The 24,155-nt window shown below is 43.5% G+C and overlaps 1 protein-coding gene across 1 annotated transcript; it reads left to right on the forward strand.

Annotated features, from left to right (window-relative positions):
- The first annotated feature begins 2,881 nt into the window (after positions 1-2,881).
- Positions 2,882-23,635, forward strand: LRRC34 (leucine rich repeat containing 34). Its single transcript, XM_041002778.1, has 11 exons — positions 2,882-2,974; positions 6,699-6,819; positions 7,225-7,346; positions 7,447-7,511; positions 8,025-8,108; positions 10,077-10,205; positions 12,338-12,433; positions 15,534-15,688; positions 16,042-16,197; positions 17,337-17,463; positions 23,141-23,635. Exons 2-11 carry the CDS (start codon positions 6,746-6,748, stop codon positions 23,342-23,344), a joined length of 1,212 nt encoding a protein of 403 aa, XP_040858712.1. The 5' UTR covers positions 2,882-2,974; positions 6,699-6,745; the 3' UTR covers positions 23,345-23,635.
- The last annotated feature ends 520 nt before the right edge of the window (positions 23,636-24,155 follow it).

Below are 24,155 nucleotides of genomic sequence, written 5' to 3' on the forward strand. Positions count from 1 at the left end.
TTGTAAGTGGTACAGATCCTTGTTACTTTACCCCTATCCTCAAATAGAGCTCTGGAACACTGCTGCCTTTTGCTATGTGAAGAAAAGAAAGGTTACCTATTGATTCAATTCTGCTTTGAACTGCCTTCAACGTTTCTGTTGTGGTTGTTATGCAGTCTTCAGGAAGATTAAATTAGTCTAATCTAGTTCAGTCCACTAGGTCAAAATTTTTCGTTTTTCTCTCTCTCTCTCTCTCACTTTTAGATTTACTTATTTTTGTTTGGAAAGCAGAGTTGTAAGGTGACTCCCCAAAGGGTCACAACAATTGAGTTGAGCTGATCCAAAAGTAGGAGTTAGGAGGTCTCTGGGGTCTTCCATGACTCCCATGTGGGTGTTGGAGTCCAAGCACTGGGCTATCCTCCCAGGCACATTAGCAGGTAGCTGGATTGAAAATGGGGCAGCTAGAACACAAATCAGTGCCAATATGGGATGCTAGCCTGGCAGGTGGAGATTTAGGCCCCCATGCCACAGTGCTGGCCCCAGGATTTCCTAAATAAAATATCTGGAAATGCTTCAATCTCTCAGACTATTCATACATAGTATCTGGCCTGAGAAGGAGAACAATATCGAAGAAAATATAGAACACATAGAACATTCATTATGTGCTCCAGATTGTCCTTAAACTGTTATCTCCTCACAATATTCCCATGGAGGAGACCACTGTTATGTCTTTCTTACAAATACAATCACTGACCAAGCAAAAGGACTCTTCTCCAAACACAGTAGGAAGAGGGATAGCAACAGAGAATTTGATACGCTTTTGCCTCATTTTTCACATCATGTGTTCATAAGACTTTACTAAACTCATTCTCCTAGAGTTTGAGGTTTCAGGTTTGACTTTGTTTTATGGCATTTACTAAACCCTCCCCCCACCGGGAAAATTCAGTCACTTTGATTACAGATGAAATGAAAGAAAGGGTTCATTCTCCTTGATTATATTGATCCATGATAAGACCTGCTAGAATATCTAATTGTGTATGTTCCTGCATTCTCTCATCTTTGTCAATAACCCAGATGTGTCTGGAATGAAGATGACAACTCTCTGAGATTCATAGATCAATCTGTTGATCAATTTTTGGATTTAACCAAGATTACAAAGTTAGGATTTAGAGATTTGTTTAATTTAAAGACAGGTTAAACAGACTAAAAGGCAGTGAGAGAGAAAGGGAAACGCTTCCCATCTCCTACTTCACTCTCCATATGGTGGCAATGGCAGGGGCTGGGCCAGGTTGCAACAGGCGCTAAGAGCCTTTTCCAGGTCTCTCATAAGGGTGCAGGAACCCAAGCAACTGGACTGTCCTGTGCTTTCTCAGGTGCATTCACAAGGAGCTTTATAAGAAGTGGAAAGGCTGAGCATCCAGCTGATGCCCTCATGGCACGCAGGCACTAAAGGCAGAGACATAACCCATTAAGCTACGTGACAATCCCAAGATTGATATTATTTGTGTTTTCTTAAATATTACTGCCTGCCTAGACATGATCAGATTTTACTTACTTAATTACTTATTCATTCATTCATTCATTTATTTATTTATAGTCTGACATAACTGTGGGGGCAGTTTCTAAATAGCATGATGTGAACCATAGGTTTGGCAAGCTAATTAAGATACTTGTAGCTCATATTAGAGTGCCCAGTTTTAGTCTCGGCTCTGCCCGATTCTAGTTGCCTGCTAATGTATACCTTGGGAGTCAGCAGGTGTAGTTGGGTCACTCACCCAGCAAGATAGAATTCCCAATAATTATAGAGGGAATCTCTCTCTCTGCCTTTCAAATAATTGAAAAGGAATGATACATCTTCATTTCAAGAAGCCACAATGTAGATAATTTAATTACTCTTTGTTTTCTGATTTTAACACCCGAGAAAACCATTTAGTAGTCTTCACACTTTCCAAATTTCAAAATTTCCAAGTTTGATTTTACCTAAGCTGGAGAGTTACGCTAGGGCCTTTGGGTTACTACGGTGTGTGACTCTGGATAGCATAATAATTTGCCATGAACAAACATAATGTCAAAGTTTGGCTTTGAACTTCACTCACGAGCTGTTTCCCCGTTAACAACCAGTGGATTACAGACAAGCCAACAGCAGCCTTGATGGGCCTGAGACCGGAGAATCATGGAACAGTAACGAAGGACGGCAGAATACGCCAGCCTTCCCATGCCATTTTGGCACAAGAATTCTTCGGAGCCAAAGGCAGTTGAAAAAACAACAGTCGCAAAAAGGGCTTTGGCGAGCCATTCTCCTGCTCTGGCGGTGGACGCCTCGACTCCCACAGCCCTGCTCCGTAACTGCTCCTCAGAGGACGCCGGGACTCCCCGTGGATCCGGCCTTGCCCGCCTCCCCACTCTCGGTACCCATCTGGGTCCTCGCGAGTACCTGCCTCCCCAGCGCACGCCGAGCAGTCCCGCGCTCGCGCACGTTTCCGCGGCCCAGTGCCGGCGGCCCTGCTGGGGGCGGCCCTGCTGGGAGCAGCCGTGCCCACGGCCGCGCCCTCCACAAACCCTTTATGATCCCACAGCCCCAGGCCCTCAACAGTGCGGGCGCCAGCGTTTGGGGTTTGGGTCCCTGTCAAGTAGGTGCACATTTGGAGGGAGGAACTGGCATCCGCGTCTAGCTGCCCAGGCCTCCAAGCCTAGGAGCTAACTCCTCCGGGCTGAGAAGCCGGGGAGCCATCGCAGTGAGCCATTAGCCCAGCGCAGGATGACCCAGCAGCGGGATCCCAGAGGCCGCGGGCGGCACCTGCCGTCGCCCTCGCTCCGCCCCGTCTCCTCCAGCGAGGCCCGCCGGGGCGGGGCGCGCGGTCGCCATGGCAACGCCGCGGCCTACACGGCCTCCCGGGCAGGATGGAGGGTGTCGCCCCGGGCCTGGCAGCCAAGTCCTCCAGGCACGCCCGCACCCCGTTCTCTTTTCCAGTTTGGACCCTGTCACAAGAACGAAGTAAGAAGTAGGGTGTCCTTTGGCACCGGGCCGAGTCCCCGGAGCTGGCTGCGGGCGGGCGCGGTGCAGAGGGAGCCCCAGCTGAGGCAGGGACTTGAAGGAAGGCGTTGCGTCTGTCCTCGGTGATCCGGAGAAGGTGTTTCTGTCGAGGAAGGGGTTGGTGTGTGAGGTGGTAGTGGTGCTGGTGGTGTGTGTTCGTGGTGTGTGTAGGAGGCAGCTTCTTGGCCTCTGCGTGGAAGCACTGGATAGCAGGCCTTGAATCCCTCCGGCCTTGGCGCCTTTACCATTCTGTTTGGCGCAGTATCTCTGCGCCTGTGGAATAGTGAGGTCAGCCCCAACAGCTGCTCCCCCGACCACACCCCGTGCCCAGCTTCCCCATCTCCGTGTTAATACTTGATGTATGTGTGTTTGTGTGTGCAGCAGGGCAGGCTTTGGCACAATACTTAAGACGCCGCTTGGGGTGCCCCACCCCATCTTGAAGCACCTGAGTTCAACTCCAGGCTCTTTCTAATGCGTACCCTGAAGGGCAGAACGTAGTGGCTCAAGTGGTTGAGCCCCTGCTACCACCATGGAAGATTCTGATTGAATTCCTGGCTTCGGTTTGAGTCAGTTCCAGCTTTTCTTGGCATGTGGGGAGTCTGCCCCCTAAAGGAAGATCTGTTTCTGTTGGGATGCCTTTCAAATAAACATAATGATGTATTCGAAGGTTATGCAGGGCCCAGCGCGGTGGCGCAGTAGTTAAGGTCCTCTCCTTGCACGCCCGGGATCCCATATGGGCGCCGGTTCTATCCCGGCAGCCCCACTTCCCTTCCAGCTCCCTGCCTGTGGCCCGGGAAAGCAGTCGAGGACGGCCCAAAGCTTTGGGACCCTGCACCCGTGTGGGAGACCCGGAAGAGGCTCCTGATTTCGGATTGGCATAGCATCGGCCGGCCGTTGCTCTCACTTGGGGAGTGAATCATCGGACGGAAGACCTTCCTCTCTGTCTCTCCTCTCTGTATATCCGCCTTTCCAATAAAAAAAAATAATAAAAATAAATCTTTTTTTTTTAAAAAAAGAAAGTTAAGCAAAGAGTGTGCGTTTGCAAAAGCAAAACTGTGCGCTTACATAACCTTTTACATAAACCTCAGAGAAGCTGGTAGATGGACATTGCCATGTCCGCCCTCTATGTTACCGTTACACAGTGCAGGTTCCTGGATGCAACCATCAAGTCTGACTCCCTTGGGTTTCCAGGAATTGGCTGCTCCCGTGCATAAGAGAATACTTTGAGGGGAACTTGTCCAAAGGGAGCCCCTTTCCTAGAGATGTTCAAACACACTGCCAGAGGTGTGAGAGTGGAAAACACAGTGTGGCTTAGATTCTTGACACTTCCTGCCTAGTTGGGTTATTTTCTTTTTGCTTTATAGTTTGAAGAATGACTTATTGATTTTTCCAATATAAATATAGTATGGGAATTAAATTACTGGTTCAGTAAAATTCTGACATAAAATAAACAGCAAATTTTAAATTGTAAGGAAAGCAGCAGAGTAGTACAGCAGAAACTTAACAATTTTTCTTTCTTCCCTCCTTCCTTTCCTTCTTTTTTCTTTCCTCCTCTCTCTCCCCTTCTCCTCCTCCTCCCTCCCTCCCTCCCTCCCTTCCTTCCTTCCTTGTCTGACAGGGAAGAGCTGATGAGCCAGTTTTCTTTTTGATATGGAAATGTCCAAATGGGAGTACGTGTATGGGACATACATACATAAGAAAAGTTCATTTCCTTTCATTTCAGACAATTATGTTCCTTCTCCCAAATCTTGACTTTCATTTCTGTTTAGCAAACTTTTCAGTTCATATAGTACAGAAATCTACTCAACAAAAAACATTCCTAAGATTGCAGGTACTTAGAGGAGAGGCCAACTTCTTAAAAAACAGAAACTAAAGCACACACCAGATTAATTAGGCAGTGAGAGCTCAGCACATGGGTTTTCTTTCTTTCTTTTTTTTTTAAGAGTTATTTATTTTTATTGGAAAGGCAGATATACAGAGAGGAGAGACAGAGAGGACAGACAGAGAGGAAGAACTTCCATCCCTCTAGTTCACTCCCCAAGTGAGTGCAACATCTGGAGCTGAGTCAGTCCGAAGCCAGGAGCCAGGAGCTCTTCTAGGTCTCCCACGCGGGTACAGGGTCCCAAGGGAGCTGGATGGGAAGCAGGGCCACCCGGATTAGAACCTGAGCCCATATGGGATCCTGGTGCGTGCAAGGCGAGGACTTTAACCACTACACTATCGTGCTGGGCCCATCACATGGGTTTTCAAAGAGACATACAGGAAAAGGCAGAAGGACAGAAAACAATGTCTTGCCTGTGCATCTAAGAAAAGCAGCAAAAGACCTGGACCTGGGCAAAGATCGATTTTGTTTGAAGACCATTAAGAAAAAGTGCATAGAATAAAGAGAGAGAGAGACTTTGTTTTGTTTCCTTTAGTGAGAAGTGAATATGGAAGCTCCCAGGAAAAGGAAGAGCTGCTGTGGACCAAGCCTCGATTTGGAACAAAGAAGCAGCCACCTCCAAAGGTTTTGCCAAGCTGGGGTGTTCTGTAAGGTGTTTAGGAGGTTATGAGACTAGGGTATTTTTCAGATTCGTTTTAACTTAGACTATCAGGTAAACTTTTCTTTATTTGAGGCTGTTATAAAGGAACTTGAGTTACTGTAACTCACTAAGCAGAGTGGAAATACTGTGGAGTCAGTCTGTACTCTGCCCATAGTAGTTGCATGATTTCAAACTAAATGTTTAATGTTTCTGAACATCATTTTCCTCACTACTTGCTACATAGTGGAGTTTAGTTCTTCACATCACAGCCAAATTAAGTTGCTGACCGAACCCACCCTCCGTGGCCCTTGTTCTACAAAATGTATTTTTATTCTCTTTCCCATTACGTTTATTTTTCTTCTTCTATTCTTAAATTGTCTCTTTTTTTCTGTTTTTTTCTTAAATTCTGTCTCCATTCTAATGACCTATATATACTCATATTTGAAAAAAAAAAGCTTTTATAAAAGTATTTTTTTAAAGATTTGTTTATTTTTGTTGGAAAGGTAGATTTACAGAGAGAAGAGACAAATAGAAAGATCTTCTGTCTGTTGGTTCACTCCCAAGTGGCCACAATGGCTGGAGCTGGGTTGATCTGAAGCCAGGAGGCAGGAGTTTTTCCAGGTCTCCCATGTGGGTAGAGGGTCCCAAAGCCTTGGACCAGTCTCTACTGCTTTCCCAGGCCACAAGCAGGGAGCTGGATGGGAAAAGCAGCAGCCAAGACACGAACTGGATTCCCAGTGTGTATAAGGTGAGGATTTAGCCACTGAGTCATTGCATCGGTCCCTGATTTATTTTTATTTGAAAGGCAGAGTCACAGAGGAAAGATGTAGAAACACACACACACATACAGAGAGGGAGAGAGAGAGATTTTTTTATATGCTGACTCACCCCCAAATGGCCACAACAGCCAGAGCTGGGTCCTTCTGGAGCCAGGATTCCCTGTGGGTGCAGGGGACTTGAGGTATCAGCAATTAGTAGGCCGTTAGTAGGAAGCCAGGTTGAAAGTAAAGACATCAGGATTCAAACCAGCACCTGTGTGGGATGCTAGTGCCATAGGTGAAGGCTTAGCTTGCTATGCCAGTGTCAGTCCCTTTGTTTTTTAAAGCTTCTGGAATAATTTATATGTGTTGATAGATGTGTTTGTTTTTTTTTTTTTTCAAAAGTTCTAGATTCTCTTGCCAAACTCCACAAAGATTATTATAACCTGTGTATGGAGAAACACCAGAAAGTTAACAGTTTTGTATTACAAATCCTCCAAGAAGTGGATGAAGAAATTAAAAAGGGGTAAGAAACAGCAACACTTTATCACCTCTGTCAATCCCTGGCCTACTCAGTGATTGTATAGCTGGTGGAAAATGCTTGAGAAGATGGACCTGTCTCTTGATACTGATAAACATGCAGGTGCACAGCACTATTGACAAGTCTTAGGGCACTGAGAAGAACACCAGCACAAGTCCCCAAGCCTGAGCTCCAGATAGAGCTCCGGTGACCTGGGTGAATTTAGATAAATCGTTGACATGGTCATGTTGTTATCTATAACGTGAGGATTCTTTGTGTTCTTTGTACGACGTTCAAATCTTTATCTGTGTATACCATATACTAGTTCCAATAGATACAATGTTACTGTTTACATATGATGACATTTATTTCTTTACTGAATTTCTTCAATAATTTTAAAAACATGAACAGATTGGAAAAAGGAATCACAGTAAACTTTGCTGGCAACAATCGTTTAATACCAGTAGAAAGAGTAACAGGTGAAGATTTTTGGATTCTTTCCAAAATTTTAAGAAATCATCCATACGTTTCAGGTATGTTTTCTGAAGAATCAGCACCCACTGCTTTGCATTTTCTGATTCTGGAAGCATTCTCTACCAGGAGTATCAGCTTCTATTCTTCTGTATCCTTTAGGTTTGGATGTTAGATATAATTTCCTAAGTGATGTTGGTGCATACTACGCTGCAAAGCTGATTCAGGTATTATGTCACTACAAACTGTGCTTGGCTCACTTGGCAATGAAACCTGTCTGGTCCAATGACATATACAAGAACGCAAGTTTTGCAACATGTCAAATGGTTCAGACTCAGCTATAGTATTTAAAGTTTTTTTTTTTTTTTCGTGCTGTATGTATAACAGTTCAAATATCCTAGAAACGTGTATCTTATTGGGGCTGGGACCCAGGATTCCTGAGTTCTCCTATCCACCTAGGCTCTGTGAGTTAACACAAAAAGCACAGCTACTTCCAGCAGCTGATCACAATGTAGCCTTTTCTGTCATTTATATTGCAATTGTATTTCCTTTAAATGAGAATAGTGATTTTTTTTCCTTAGTGGTAGTTGCTTTTCTGAAATTTTAGTTTTTGGGGGTAAATCCTTTGGAGTTACATTTTTACTAAAATAAACCGTGTGTGTATATGTGTGTGAGAGAGAGAGTATATATGTGCAAATATAAATAAGGCATGTATAATAATTTCTCTCTCTTTTTTACAGAAACAGTTGTATCTTGTTTACTTAAACCTTATGTTTAATGATATTGGGCCTGATGGTGCAGAAGTGATTGCTAATGTACTGCGTGTAAGCATTTATCTACTTCTAGCTAATTCTAAGGAATTTTAGCTCTGATAGCTTGACAACAACAAAGTTAAGCGTTAATGTGAACTTATTTTAATATGATAGGAATTTATTTTTTACCATATTTTTACTTCAGTTTACTGAACTTGAACATTAGATGAACACTTTTGGAAACTCATTTTAAAAATAAGCAGCTTTATTGAGATATAAAAATATAAATATAAAAATATAAAAATAGTTTATCTTTGGTAAAATCTTTGCTCCACTAGATATTTTTTTAAGTTATATTCACAGGAGCATCACCACCATCATCAATGGTTTTAGGATACTTTCACCACTCCAGAAAGAAGCCCTCCACCCATTATCAAGCACTCCCTGCGTTTCCCTCCCTCTGCTCCCCAGTATCCAGCAGTCATTAATCTACCCTCTATAAATAGATTTGCTTGGTTATGAGTAGAAGCACACAATATTTGACTTCATGATTGATTTAATGTATCAAGGATTATCCATGTTGTAACAATGCCTATACTGCATTCCTTTTTATTGCCAAGCAGAAGAATGCAGTCTAGAGGTGTTTGATGTATGAATGCTGTGCAGCCGTCATTTGCAGCTAGTTCCACAATACCTTATTTTCCCAAAGGTGACTCCATACACATTAAGTGGTCACTTCTCCTTCCCCCACCTAATTTTTAAAGTAATTCAATTTCCCTGACAGCTGCAAAGATGAATTCCATCTCTCAATCTCCTTTATTAAAAATGAATTATTTCACCAAGAAAATTTTAGATACTACATTTTTCTAAGGAATAAATAGGACATTCGTAATAGTGCATCTAATTATAACTAAAATGCATTCATTTCACCATAAGTTCCGAAAGAAAATATACCTTTCGTGCTTCTTATTTAACATTGCACTGGAGTGTCTAGCCAAGGCAGTTAGGCAAGCAAGCAAGCAAATATCCAAACCAGGAAAGAAGTAAAATTCTATCTGTGTGTGGCATGATCTTGTGTTCTATACAAAGTCCCAAGAAATCCACAAAAATCCCCTATGCTAAAACTAACAAATGAAAACAACAAAACACATACAAGATCATACATTTGGGAGAATTGTGAAAAGGTGCAGTCACTTCAGGAAACAACTTCTCAAAATAGAAAATAGAGTTATAGCATGATGCAGCAATTTCATTCTTAGGTATTCAACCTCTATAATTGAAGGCATGGGGCCACACACAACTGCCGAAATATCTAATTATAAGGATAGCCAAAAAGGAAAAAGCCATGTGTGTGTTCACTGATGGTTGAATATACTGCCATCTATCCATAAAATGGACATTACTTGTCAATTTCACCTACACAAAAAGGTGTAATTTTCTTCTTTTAAAAGCTTCATTTATTTATTTATTTGTATTGGGAAATAAGATTTACAGAGAGAAGGAAAGACAGAGAAGAAGATCCTCTGTCTGTTGGTTCACTGCCCAAGTGGCTGCAACAGCCGGAGCTGAGTTGATCTGAAACCAGGAGCTTCTTCCCGTTCTCCCATGCGGGTACACCAGAATCCCAAGGTGTTGGACCATCCTCGGTTGCTTTCCCAGGCCATAGGCAGGGAGCTGGATAGGAAGTGGAGCAGCCAGGATACTAACCAGTGCCCATATGGGATCCTGGTGCATGCAAGGCAAGGACTTTGCCACTAGGTTACTATGCCGGGCCCAAAAGTATAATTTTCTTAGAGGATAAATGTATAGATATTGCATTAGAGGAAAAATATTGTTTAGGTGTCTATTTCTTGGACATTCTTTCTGCTAAACTCAATTATGATCTATTATGGGAAATCGAATGTCAACTTTAGGAAACGTATTATGTCTCCATAAGAAACTGATGAATCTACAAACAGGTGAATCATTTCCCAACATGTAATTTAGAGGATTATGTATATTAAAACTTAAATGAGTTTTCATTTTTTTTTTCCTTTCCAGAGAAATACAACTCTAAAATACCTACGCATGACTGGAAACAAGATTGAAAATAAAGGTGGAATGTTTTTTGCCACCATGTTGCAAATGAATTCTTCTTTAGAGAAATTAGATCTGGGTGACTGTGATCTGGTGAGTGAACAAGCTATGAGAAAACCACCCTGGTTGTGGGTCATTCCACCATGGAACCCAACATTCACTATTGTTTCTGGGATTGCCTAAATGATAGGCTTACAGAGTAATCTTGCCACTAATGTCAGATGTCAGAGAGAAGGTGGTTTTTCCTCTCCCTCAGTTTAACAATATAGAGTGTTAATAAGGTCACAGTAAATACTGTAGAAAACTACCCAATATAACAACAACAACAAAAAATCCTAAAACTTGCATCCTTAGAACATCTTAATTTACATTGGAATTTCTAAAAGAAAAAATAACACTTACTTGGGAATGAATGTGCAGATGGAAGCTCTTTCTATCTCTGTCTTTCCTTCTCTGTAAAAATCTGCCTTTCCAATAAAAATAAGTAAATCTGGGTCTGGCACAATAGCTTAGTTGCTAAAGTCTTCTCCTTACACACTCCAAGATCACATATGGGCACCTGTTCTAATCCTGGCAGCCCCACTTCATATCCAGTTCTCTGCTTGTGGCCTGGGAAAGCAGTGCAGGATGGCCCAAAGTGCTGGGACCCTGTGCCCATGTGGGAGACCCAGAAGAGGCTCCTGGCTCCTGGTTGCTCACCTCTGGCTATTGCGGCCACTTCGGGCGTGACACTTGGACGGAAGATCTTCCTCTCTGTTTCTCCTCCTCTTTGTATATCTGAATTTCTAATGAAATAAAATAAATCTTTAGAAAAAATAAGTAAGTCTTTTAAAAAATTCAACCCAAGGTGCAGTGTGTTAAGCTGAAACATGCAATTGTGGCATGCTTTGTTGGAATGTCGGCTTGAGTCCCTGGTGTTCTGCTTTTGAGCCAGCTCTCTGCTGATGTGCCTCCTGTGAGGCAGCAATATGCCTAAGTGCTTGGACTCTGGCACCCACATGGAAGAATCAGTGGAGTTCCCGACTCTTCGCCTCAGCCTCACCCAACCCTGGCCATTTATGGGCAGTTGAAGAGTAAATCATCAGATGAAAGCTCTGTGTGTGTGTGTGTGTGTGTGTGTGTGTCCCTCTCTAGAACTCTTTCAAATAAATAAATCCTAAAAAAAGGAAAACCAAGAGAAATGCTATCAAGATGAACTTTGACAGTGAGAAGAGATAATTCTGCTTGGTAGGACGGTCACTGAAAACCTGAGGCGGCAATATTTTGGAGTATTGGAAGGTGAGGATAAGCCACCATGTGCAGAGTTCACAGAACATTGCAGGCAAAGAAGCTGGAGAGGCTGCTCACTCTAAGCACTGCCTGCGTGGTGAAGTAACTTTGATATTCATGTTAGTTAATGCCTCTATTTATGACAGTGATAGAATTTTAGAGTAGAAGACTGAGCTGATTTCGTGGGAAAGTATTAATATAAAAATGACACAGAGGAAATATTTTGTACATTCAGTTATGGCAGCAGTCTGAAGGGAAGAATAATGAAATATGAAGTCTAACAGATTTTCACAATGAAAAAGTGGAATTGGTGTTGAGATGCAGTGAGTTAAGCCACTGCCTGCAAAGCCAGCATCCCATATGAGTATTGGTTTTAGTTACTACTGTTCCATTTCCCATCCAGATTCCCTGCTAAGGCATCTAAAAAGCAGTGGTAGATGGCCCAGGTGCTCAGGTGAAGTTCCTGCCTTCAGTGTGTCAGCCTTGGCTGTTGTGGCCATTTGGGTTAGAGAGGGAGGCCAGTGGAACCTATGACAAAGTGTGGCAGGTAATTGTGTTCCTACCACCCAACACATGTGAGTATGTGGGGGAACACTGGATGCTTGTACAGGGATGTCTATACTGAGCCCCAGCTAAGATCCACATGTATGTCTGACCACACAAGATCTCAGTCTCCATGAATCACACAGAACCTCGAGGCTTGGGAACAAGCCCTACACATGCACCCAGGAAACGGACCAGGCAAGTTGGAGTTAGTCTTTAGGGAACAAAGAAAAGAGTATCAACTCATTTCTGAATTTCATCAACCTACAGTTGCAAGAGCCAGAAATACATAACCTTTATAAAGCAAAATTTTGATGGAGCAGAACTTCAGACCTTGAACTATTTATGCAAGGGTTCTCAGTCTGTCAGTTTCTCAGTCTGTCAGTTTCCCTAATGGATTTACCTGTTTTTAGGGTATGGAAAGTGTGATAGCATTTGCTACCGTATTAGCTCAAAACGAGGCAATCAAGGGAATGAACCTGAACCGACCCATACTGTATGGTGAACAGGTGAGTATATACAGTGACAGTAAGTAATAATAACTTATGAGAACAACATAGATACTACTGCACTCTATGTCAGGGCACATGTATTTACTGTACTTTTGGAATTGTTTACTAATAAACTACTATTCATAAATGATTTAAAGGAAAACTGTGTTAATCCTTGATATATTTATGATAAATGCACTTTCAGATAGATGTTGCTTGTAACTGCTCATGCACATGTCACATTTTCTCTGAGAGAATAAACCTGTAAAAGTCAAAATACTTTAGTGGTTGCAGTTTTAAAGGCCAAGTTCAAAGAACCTAGTGACAGCTGTTTTACCGTTATGGTGATGTGACTCAATTGAACCATTACTAAATCTTGGAGAAATTTGGACTTGGTCTTATCTCTAAGTAAGCTGTTGGCTAGAGACAGAGAGTTGGGCGAAGCACAGTCTTTGTTTCCAAGGCTTCTCCCTGCTTAATATCCTCTGGGGCAGCCTTCCCCTCCCATCAGGCAATAGCCAGGGAACAGCAGCTCAAAAACAGTTATTGCTCCTAAAAGACAAGGTAAATGTCAAAGCATTCTGTACTGTGCAAAAGTCAACATCCAAGTTCAGTGTTCAAATGTTCATTTAAAGTTCAATCTTCAGATGAACTTGGGCCTTTTTCTAAAAAGAGAGAATTAACCTTATTTAACTTTTTCTTTTGTTTTAAACTGGTTTGAGAAGCAGAGAGATGAGGCTGAGGGTTGGGAGAGAAAGAAAGATTGATTAAAGATTGAGAGAAATGTTCCCATGTTCTGGTTCCCACTCCAAACTCTTGGAACATATTTTGACTGGGGACGAAGCCTGAAGCCAAGAACTCAATGCAAGTCTCCCATCTGGGCAGCAGGGTGGCAAGCTACATTACATGACTTATCAAGGCTGCCTCCCAGGGTCTGCATTAACAGGACATTGAGATCAGGAGCCTGACGTGAGTGTTGAAGATACGGTGCCAGTGATTTATGAGTATTCTTTGAAGATTTTTTTTTTCATTAGAAAGTCAGATATACAAAGAAGAAGAGAGGCAGAGAGGAAGATCTTCCACCCGCTGATTCACTCCCCAAGTGGCCACAACAGCCGGAACTGAGCTGATTCAAAGCCAGGAGCCAGGAGCTTCTTCCGGGTCTCCCCCACAAATGCAGGATCTCAAGGCTTTGGGCTGTCCTTGATTGCTTTCCCAGGCCACAAGCAGGGAGCTGGATGGGAAGTCAGGCCACTGGGACATGCACTGGCATCCATATGGAATCCTAGTGCATGGGATGCAAGGACTTTAGCCGTCAGGCTACTGTGCCATGCCCATCCTTCCAGGCATTTTAGCTGTATCAGACAGTAAGGAGCCAAGACAAGAACTTGAACTGCATATGGCATGCTGGCACCCCAACCAGTATCTTAACCCCTTGTACCGCAGTGCCTACCCCTTAATCATTTAGTAATTGCATTTACATTTATAAAGATGAATTAAGATAGGTCAAGTGCAAGTTAGATGAATAATCTTTTAATTATTATTATTAATATTCTTTTTACTTGTATTTATTTGAAGGGCAAACTGAGAGATCCATTGAGACAGACAGAAGACTCTGATGTCTACAGTATTGTATGCCCAAATTCCTAAATAGGCTTTACTTTTGCTTTCTAGTCATTAGAAGCCTTTTGTGTTCTGGGCTTCTGGCTTAAGTCTGTGCCAAGCACTGGGGGAGTGAACCAGGAGCTATGAAGCAAGAACTGGGAACACCGGCCAAGTCTCCTAGATGTGTGCAGGAACCCAGTCACCTCGATAGCATCACTGCCTCCTGCAGTCTACACTTGCGGGAAGCTGGAGTCCAGAGTTGGAGCAGGTTATCCCACCCAGGGACCCCACTGTTGGATGGAGTTATCCTAGCCCCTAGACCAAATGCCTGCTCCAGGATAATCTTAAGATTGATCTTTATGTAGCATTTTTTTAAGACTTATTTATTTTATTACAAAGTCAGATATACAGAGAGGAGAGACAGAGATGAAGATCTTCCATCTGATGATTCACTCCCCAAGTGAGCGCAACGGGCCGGTGCTGTGCCGATCCAAAGCTGGGATCCAGGAACTTCTTCTGGATATCCCACACGGGTGCAGGGTCCCAAAGCTTTGGGCCTTCCTCGACTGCTTTCCCGGGCCACAGGCAGGGAGCTGGATGGGAAGTGGAGCTGCTGGGACTACAACTGGTGCCCATATGGGATCTCGGGGCGTTCAAGGCGAGGACTTTAGCCGCTAGGCCACGCCGCTGGGCCCTATGTAGCGTTTTAAAAAGTAATTTGGGGGCTGGTGTTTTGGTGCAATGGGTTAAGCCACCATTTGCATCATGTGGGCCAGTTTGAGTCCTGTCTGTTCCACTTCTGATCCAGCTCCCTGCTAATGTGACGGGAAAGCAGTAGAAGACAGCACAAGTTCTTGGGCTCCAGGATCCACATGAGAGACCTGCATGGAGTTCTAGTCTCCTGGCTTTCTACCTGGCCCAGCCTTGGCTGTTGTAGTTATTTGGAGAATGAACCAACAGATGGATTTACACACACTTGTTCTCTCTCTCTCTCACTCTCTCTCTCTCTCTCTCTCTCTCTCCCTCTCTCTGTTTTCCTCCCCTCCGCTCTTGTATAACTGCCTTTCAAATAAATAAACCCTTGGATCCAGTGCAATAGAGTAGTGGTTAAAGTCTGCACCTTGAATGGGCCAAGATCCCGTATGGGCGCTGGTTCTGGTCCCCGCAGACCTGCTTCCCATCCAGCTCCCTGCCTGTGGCCTGGGAATGCAGTCAAAGACAGTCCAAAGCTTTGGGACCCTGCACCCACATGGGTGACCTGGAAAAAGCTCCTGGCTCCTGGCTTTGAATTGGCTCAGCTCTAGCCCTTGTGGCCGCTTGGGGATGATCCTTTGGATGAAAGATCTTCCTCTCTGTCTCTCCTCTTCTCTGTTTGTCTGCCTTCCCAATAAAAATAAATAAATCTTTTAAAAGCAAATAGATAAACCTTTAAAAAATAAATAACAGAATGTTTGGAATACACGTGCACTACTTCAAAATTTTATGTTTGAAACAAGGTTATATCTATTTTTAGGAAGAGTCCACCATTCATCTAGGCCACATGCTGAAAGAAAACCACTTTATTGTTGAGCTACATTTGTGTAAGCATGATATGAAAAATACTGGTTTACAGCAGTTATGTGATGCACTGTATCTTAACAGTAGTCTACGGTACCTTGATGTCAGCTGGTAAGTGCCTATTATTCAAAAGTTAAATCATTAGAATAATCTATGTTAACAGTCATTGTACATAGTTTATTTTACTTGACATTATTTCCAACAACTAGAGAATGCAGCCACTATCACTAACCTTTTAGATCTGAACCTTTAATATTTAGTTTATATTAATATTTCATAAATAACTTGAAAAAGCAATTTATGTATTTCAACAAGTATGAAAACAGTGAAATTTAATTGGCTTTGTTAGAAACTGAGTAAAATTGAGTACTGTTTATTGTAACAATGTTCAAGTATTTTATGATTGTAAATGCAAGAATATACTACAGATTTTCAAATACAACGCTTTTTTTTTTCTTTCCTAGCAATAAAATAACTCATGATGGAATGGTGTATTTGGCTGATGTACTGAAACATAATTCTACTCTGGAAGTTATAGATCTTTCTTTCAACAGAATTGAAAACGCAGGAGCAAAGTATCTCAGTGAAACTCTAACTTCACATAACCGAAGTCTTAAAGCGTTAGTATGTTTTTACATTTAATCAAAATAAGAGAAATTAAATTTTTACAATAACCTCAGACCCCTTAACTCTGAAGATTATGACAAGGGGGGTGGCATTGTGGTACAAGCTGTAAGAGCACTGATTCAATCCCAGCCGCTCCACTTGTGATGCAGCCATTGTGGTCCTTGGGGGAGGACCACAATTAAATTATTAAATTATTAAATTGCAGTAAACTTTCAATTTGTTTTTCCTAAGTAGTGTTTTTCAAAAGCTAGACCTTTGCCCGGTGCGGTGGTCTGGATGCTAAAGTCCTCGTCTTGCACACATCAGGATTCCATATGGTCACCAGTTCTAATCCTGGCAGGCCCTGCTTCTCATCCAGCTCCCTGCTTGTGGCTTGGGAAAGCATTTGAGGACTGCCCAAAGCCTTGGGTCCCTGCACCCATGTGGGAGATCTGGAAAAACCTCCTGGCTCCTGGCTTCGGATCAGCTCAGCTCTAGCCGTTGCAGCCACTTGGGGAGTGAATCAACAAATGGAAGGTCTTTCTTCTATCTCCTCCCCTCTGTATATCTGACTTTCCAATTAAAAAATAAATCTTTAAAAAACTTTAAACCTTTGAATTCTAGTTATGATTGCTAATGTTTTTTTGTCCTGAATTCTTAAAAGACAATGATAAGCATTCAATGTGATACATTTCAAAAGAAGAGTGAATTTGAAAGAAAATGCATCCAACTAGAAAACTGCATTTCTTGGATTTTAGGAATTGTATGGCCAATATTTTTATGATGGGTAATGTAATCATACTGAAGGTGGGTGAGTGTTTGATACAGTGGGTGAAATACTGCTTGGAATATGTTCATTCCATGTTAGAGGTTCCAATCCCAACACGAGCCTACTACTGCAACTTGTGGTGCAAGAGGTGATTGTTCAGGGACGTAGGTCCCTGCCACCATACTGGAGACCCTGACTGAATTCTAGGCTACTGGCTTTGGCCTGGTCAGGTCCTGGCTGTTGGGACATTGTGGGAGTCAGCCAGTACAATGAAAGGTCTCCTTTTCTCTCTGTGTTTCCAATAAATAAATATTTTAAAGTATGTAAGAAAAACACATTTATTTGTGGAATATTAGTCTCCAGGGTTATTTTTTTTTTCTACAGGTTGTCAGTAGTCAGCAACAATATAGAGGGAGAAGGCCTTGTTGCACTTTCACAGTCATTGAAAGCAAATTGTACATTTTCTAATATTTACATTTGGGGAAACAAATTTGATGAGGCTACGTGTGTGGTAAGTTTTTTTCCCCTCACGGATGACTTTCTCTAGCACCTTCTCTATAACATTATATTATTTATGGGTAGCTTAGGAATTATTAAAGTCTGGGAGCTGGAGGGGCCGACCTACTCCAGAGGTGGGATCCCAGGTGGTAGGGCTTGGCTCTGTAGGGTAGGGCCCATTGGGTAGCCGTGTGCTTGGAGTCAGGTGGGTGGGTTTATCCTGGGGTGGGGGCTCAGGTCACAAGGCTTGGGCCCATTTGCCTGCCAGGTACTCAGAGCTGGAGGGGTTGGCCTCCCCCAGGGATGAGGTCCCAGGCAGCAGAGCTTAGGTTGGGTCGCCTGGGTGCCAAATGGCACCTTGTAAAGCCCTCAGTCCTCCCAGTGGTGGTTTTGAAGGGGGCACAGGTTGGATTGGCCCAGACTGCAACACCCACTGGCACACCCAAGAATACAGTGTGGGACAGGCTGGGCTATCGCTCATACATAGGCTGGGATGGAGGGGGCAGTCAATGACCTGTAAGGGCTTAGCACCCTCTGGCACATGTGAGCTCTGGAACTGAGAGTGGACAGTTGAAGGAACTTGGGAGATTCCCCCTGGTGGCTATAGCTCCAACTGGTGAGCATATGATTCAGGCCTGGGTGTTGGTCAGACTGGGCAAGCTAGCTCCACCTCTTGGCAAGTGTGTGAGTAGGTATTGCAAGGAGGTGACCTGACAGGGCCAACCTGAGCTCATTAGCAAGTGCAGAAACCAGGCTGGAATGTGGGTCATGCTGGGCTAAGCTGCCACACATATCGGTTTACCTGAGTCAGGGATGGGAGCAAACTGAGCAGGGCCAGGTTGCAGCATTTGCCAGCAAGAGTTGGCCTGGGTCAGACCAGGCTGCAGCATCCAAAGGCAAAGGTCAAGATAGGGGATGGGCTATGCTGAGCTTGGTCAGGGCAACCACTGGCATATGGAAGATCTGGGGCTGAGAACAGGCCTGGTTGGGGAGCTAAGGGGATGCCCCTCCCCGGCAAGATTGTGGTTCCCATTGGTGAATGTGAGAGCCAGAATGGAGGTGGTGATCTGTGTTGGACATAGCTTCAATGTCCCTTGGCATGGATGAGGACACGGTCTGGGATGTGCCAGACTGGGCTAGAGTTCAGCACCCACTGGTGCTTATGAGAGTCAGGATGGGTGTAGGAAAGCTGGACTAGATTTCAGCTGCTACTGGGCCATGTGAGAGCTGTGTCAGGGCATGGACCAGGTGTGGCTGGGTTATAACACTCAACAGTAAGAACAAGATTGGTTGTAGGCCAGTTAGGCAAAGCTACTGTTTTTGCCAGGACATGAGGTAGACTAAGCAGGCCAGGTCAAGGACTCTCTAGTGTGCATGAGATGTGCCACCTGGGAGGACACCCAATAAAAAGAGCTTGGGGAACTTCTCTGCCAGGGCTTAGTTCCTGCAGGTGAGAGCAAGAGCAAGACAAGGAGCAGCCCAGAGCAGACCAAGTTACAGTACTTGCATATGTGGCTCAGGTATGGAGGTGGGCCAGGCTGGACTAGTTCATAACACTCATTGGCAGATCTGAGAACCAGGATGGGGTACAGGAAAGGCTTGGTCTGGCCACATCACCAGCCAGTTCACCTTAGGGCTGGGACTGAGGGCTGACTGTGCTGCGTTGGGTGGCAGTACCAAGTAGCGCAAGCTGGAACAGGGGCAGATGGGCCAGACCAAGGCTATAGCACCCACCAGCAAATGCTCAGGTGAGATGAGCCATGCCATACTGGGATACAGCACCAAGCAACACATGCGAGACCAGGGAGGAGGTTTGCGACCCCAGTAGGGGAGTATGAGCATGAGAGCTAGGACTGGGGGCAGACCAGGCTGGACAGGGCTATGACACCTGTTGGCCTACATGTGAATTGGGTTAGGGAGACAGCCAGGCTGGGTCAACCAATTGTATCCATTGGTGCAAGTATGAGCCAGGGTATGGGCAGGTGAGTTGAGCTTTACCATAACACCAGGTGGCAAGTGCTGGGTCTGGGGGCAAGTCCTGTCAAACTAGACTGTAGAACTGCCTGGAGAGTGCAGGATCCATGGTGGGGAGTGAGCCCAGTGGGGATACTGTGGGCACCTCTCTGATGGGTTACAGCTCTCACTGGTGAGCATGGGGGCTGGGACTGGGATGGGCCTGGCTGGACAGGCAGTGGCACCCAGTGGCGTGAGTGTGGGTTTGGTTGGGTTGAGTTAGGCATCAAAGCCCAGTGATGTATATGAAATCTGAATGGGATGTTAGACGGACCAGATCAGTCCACTGCACATACTGGCAGGTACAGAAACCAGAGCTGTGGGTCAGTCCAGTCAGGGTTACTGGAGGTTGCTCTGGCTGGGTAGCAGCTCTCCCTGGTGTACATGTGGGCTGAGCATGTGGCTGACAGTGTTGAATTAGACCACAGCACCCATTGGTTTGCGGAGGAAGGATGGAAGAACAGATTGACTGACTACCCCAGTGAAGCTTGAGGGTAAGCTTCTGAGCAAATGGAGACTTTGAGGTGGACTATGTCAGCCAATTGACCTTGGAAGGATTTTCTTGTCCTTGGAGCATAAATATTGGCAGCATCCAGGAGCAAACAAGGACACTTGGGAAGAACCCTCAGAACAGACTCCGCAGTGGGGACCCTGGGAAGACATCAGGTACTGGGGAGGCTGGACATGGTCTTTCCCATTGTGTCCTCCCCTCCCGCGAATACAAGGGGAAGAAGGGGAAAGTGTATGAACAGTGGTCTTGCCCACTTTCCCATGATCCTCGACCCTTTTCATCCTGATCAATTTCTTTAAAGATTCAATTATTTTTATTGCAAAGTCAGATATACAGTGAGAAGGAGAGACAGAGAGGAAGATCTTCATCCAATGATTCACTCCCCAAGTGACCGCAACGGCCGGTACTGCGCCGATCCAAAGCCAGGAGCTCTTCTGGGTCTCCCATGCGGGTGCAGGGTCCCAAGGCTTTGGGCCGTCCTCGACTGCTTTCCCAGGCCACAAGCAGGGAGCTGTATGGGAAGCAGGGCTGCCGGGATTAGAACCAGCGAGCATATGGGATCCCGGCGCGTTCAAAGGGAGGACTTTAGCCACTAGGCCACTGCGCCAGGCCCCACCCTGATCAATTTTAACTAAATTTAAAAATATATATATAAAAGAAATGATTAAAGTTGAACTAGATGCTGTAAATTTGATATTTTTTTCACATAAGTCCTAAAAGTTAACTAGTAGCAAGTTTTATGGGTGAAATAATGAAAGATGTTAAATATCAAAATACTATTAAAGATCAGACTTACACAGTCCTAGTTCCTCTAAAGCAAAAAAAAAAAAAAGTTTAGAAACCACAGTTCTTGAAGTGATGTGCAAAACTTCTCATCTATTCCCTAATAATTGTACTGATATGTAACTAAAGAGATTATAGTATAAGTTATATACTATATATGTTACATAAGTTATATAGGTTGTTACAGAAATACAAATTTTGACAGCTAATTTTTCTTCATTTTATTTTTCCTTATAAAAACAATTAGTTTGGTGGACATCTGGCTTAGAGATTTGTACTTAAGGCATACATCTCCTGCATCAGGGTGCCTGGCATCAACTTCCAGTGCTGGGTCCTGATTCTAGGGTCCCATATGGAAGACTTGGTCTGAGCTCCTTGATCCTAATGTTGGCATTCACCCACCACTGGTTTTTGAAGGGACCTGGGGACAAGACTTCTGGATTGGAGCTCTAGGTCTCCGCATCTTGTCTCAAATAAAAAGAAAGCTGTTACGCTTTTTGTTTTCAAACAAGTACCCAGAAAAAATGTTTACTTCACACACAAGATTCTTAAAGTGCTACTGTGGTTTTTGTAATCAAAATAACAGGAAAACTTACAATTAAAAATTTCCAAGTTTGCAAAAGCATTAGCTAGCATTTCACCACTAAAAATAATAATGAAATGTGCACCACTAGGGAGGGTATTTGGCACCTAAGTTAACGCTTGGGATACCTGCAGCCCATGTTGGAGTATCTGATTTGAGCTTCAATCCAGCTTTTTCATGAATGCACACTCTGGGAGGCAGCAGATGGTGACTCGAGTGCATGTGGGAAATCTGAGTTGAATTCTGGGCTCCTAGCTTCTGCTGGCTGTGTGGGCATTAGAGAAGCTGAAACAGTGAATGGAAGGTAAGTCTATCATTCAAAAACAAAAAATTTTTTTTTAAAAAGTGAGTGCTCTAGTATCTTAAAAACATGTAACTTTAGAATAACACTGATATCCTTTTAGTTGCATACTAGAAGCTGGTTGAATCTGGAACTAGTAATGAGTGATAAACTGAACACAAAAGCAGGCAAATCTTAAAATGTTTTAATCTCTAAATTTCTGCACACTTTCTATTATTGACAAAGCAGTTCAACTTGTTTGTATTATTCCTTTACGTAGTTATCAAAGATCCCTAAGGGATATATAAGGAAATTTCTGCATGGAAGACAGTTAAGATCAGCGTCTCACAGAGGATAAGGAATGTTTCATCTATGGACTCGGAAAATCATTTAGTCTGGCCCTGCCAAGGCCAGGCTAATTTTTAAGTTGACAATTTTGTATAGCACCCATATGATGTTATAAATATTCAAAGCCCCTTGGAAGAAAAAGAAAAGGTTTCTCTCCCCTGAAATGACAGAGTTATCCTAACTTCAGTGTGAATTAGTGGTGGCCTGTGTTGTGGCATATCAGATAAAGCTGCCACCTTTGGGCTCCAGTGCAGTATCCTAGTGGTAAAGTCCTCACCTTGCGTACACCGGCATCCCATTTGGGCGTGCTGGTTCATATCCCGGCTGCTCCACTTGCCATCTAGCTCCCTGCCTGTTGCCTGGGTAAGCAGTAGATAACGGCCAAAATCCTGGGACCCTGAGCTTGTATGGGAGACCTGAAAGAAGCTCTTGACTCCTGGCTTCAGATCAGCTCAGATCCAGCCATTGTGGCCACTTGGGGAGTGAGCCAGCAGATGGAAGAGCTTTCTGTCTCTCCTTCTCTCTGTAGATTTGACTTTCCAATAAAAACAAATAAATCTTTAAAAAATGTTTTATAATATTAGAACTTCATTGTGTAACTGAATCTCTATAAAATCTATAAAATATTAAAACCAAATATTAAATTATGTAAGATATTAAATTATGTGAATAATAAAATAATAAAACCAGAATTTGTTTACACTTGGTCTTAGCCAAAAGGCCGAGAAGTGATGAAAAATCAGAATTTTTTTAAGGTTTAGTTTTACTTATTTTTAAAGGCACCCTTACAGAGAGGGAATGTTCCTGGTTCACTGGTTTACTTCCTCAAATCAACACACTGGCCAGCGCTACTTCAGGCCAAAGTCAGGAGCTAGGACACTCTTCCAGGCATCCTACATGGGTGCAGGAACCCAACCACTTGAGTCATCTTCCACTTTCCCAGATGCATTAGTAGGGAGCTGGATTCAAAGTGGAGTGGCCGGGGCTCAAACACCGCCCAGATGCAGGCATAGAAGGCAGTGGCTTCACATGTTATGCTAAAACACTGGCCCTTGAATAGCTTTTTAACTTACAAATCAGCATAGCTCATTTGAAATTTTGTATTTGATTTGCAAATTTAATTTAAAATTGAATACATTATTAATCAATTTTCTTTTATTTAAAAATTCTAGGCATATTCAGATTTAATTGAAATGAGTTATCTAAAACCAGACAATACAGATGTGGAGCCATTTGTGGTCGATGGACGTGTGTATCTTGCAGAAGTCTCCAATGGTCTTAAAAAGCACTATTATTGGACACCAACTTATGGAGAAGCCTACAGCCCAGCATCTAATTCAGGTTTTGCACTTGTTCCAGTAGGTCTTCACTTATAAAAAAAAGAGCTCTGAAGTAACCTCATCATTTGCCTAATTATTGCTAAAAGTGTTTTATGCTCTATGAAATATGTTTCCTTTCATAAATTAGAACTAACTGCTTTGTCAAATGTTTGCAGGATATGACTTCATTAAGATCTGTTAACTGCATTGTGAAAAACTCTGTAATTTTGTATAATAAATTTGCTAATACAGACTGAAATCTTTAACTTTGGAGAAAGAAACCCAGGAACTAGATTAACTCCCTTTACAATGAAAATATAACCAAATAATAAAACAGCATTTAGGTAAAGTTCACTACAGATGTTTGAAATTTTTCTTAATTTGAAAGGCAGAGTGACAGAGCAATCTTTCAAGTACCTACAACCAGCCAGCATGGGACCAAACCAAATCCAGGAGCCTGACACCTAGACAGGAGATCAGATGGGTGACAAGGACCCAGGGAGATGAACCAACAGCAAGTGGACTGCAACTCACTCACTGGCACAGAATTCTTAACTAAGCACATATTACGCTTCTGTTATACAAAGGCAGCATTTGGGTGATAGGGATCCCAGTCCTTGAGCTGTCAGATGCTGCCTCCCAGAGTGGGCATCAACTGGAGCACAAGCAAGCTGAGACACCCTGATTCCAGGCATCCAGACTGGCAGCTTCATTATTGTACCCCAATACCTGCCATCATGTTGTTTAGAGTAGACTACAACAGTTACCTTAAAGGAAGTTTCAGCAATGCAGTTCGCTTTCCCAGGCTGTCCATCTGCCTCAAGCTGCAGTGGGTGGCATGTGACATACCTGCAACCTAACCTATGTT

This window comes from Ochotona curzoniae, unplaced genomic scaffold, assembly GCF_017591425.1.
Source record: "Ochotona curzoniae isolate NIBS_2020 unplaced genomic scaffold, NIBS_Ocur_1.0 scaffold_2587, whole genome shotgun sequence".
Lineage (NCBI taxonomy): Eukaryota > Metazoa > Chordata > Mammalia > Lagomorpha > Ochotonidae > Ochotona > Ochotona curzoniae.

Bases quoted from the DNA above. Each gene is read 5' to 3' on its own strand.
- LRRC34 (XM_041002778.1), top strand. From the start codon at position 6,746: ATGGAGAAACACCAGAAAGTTAACAGTTTTGTATTACAAATCCTCCAA. The intron at 10,206-12,337 runs GTGAGTGAACAA...ACCTGTTTTTAG, and splicing joins ATCTGGGTGACTGTGATCTG to GGTATGGAAAGTGTGATAGC. The intron at 12,434-15,533 runs GTGAGTATATAC...ATCTATTTTTAG, and splicing joins CCATACTGTATGGTGAACAG to GAAGAGTCCACCATTCATCT.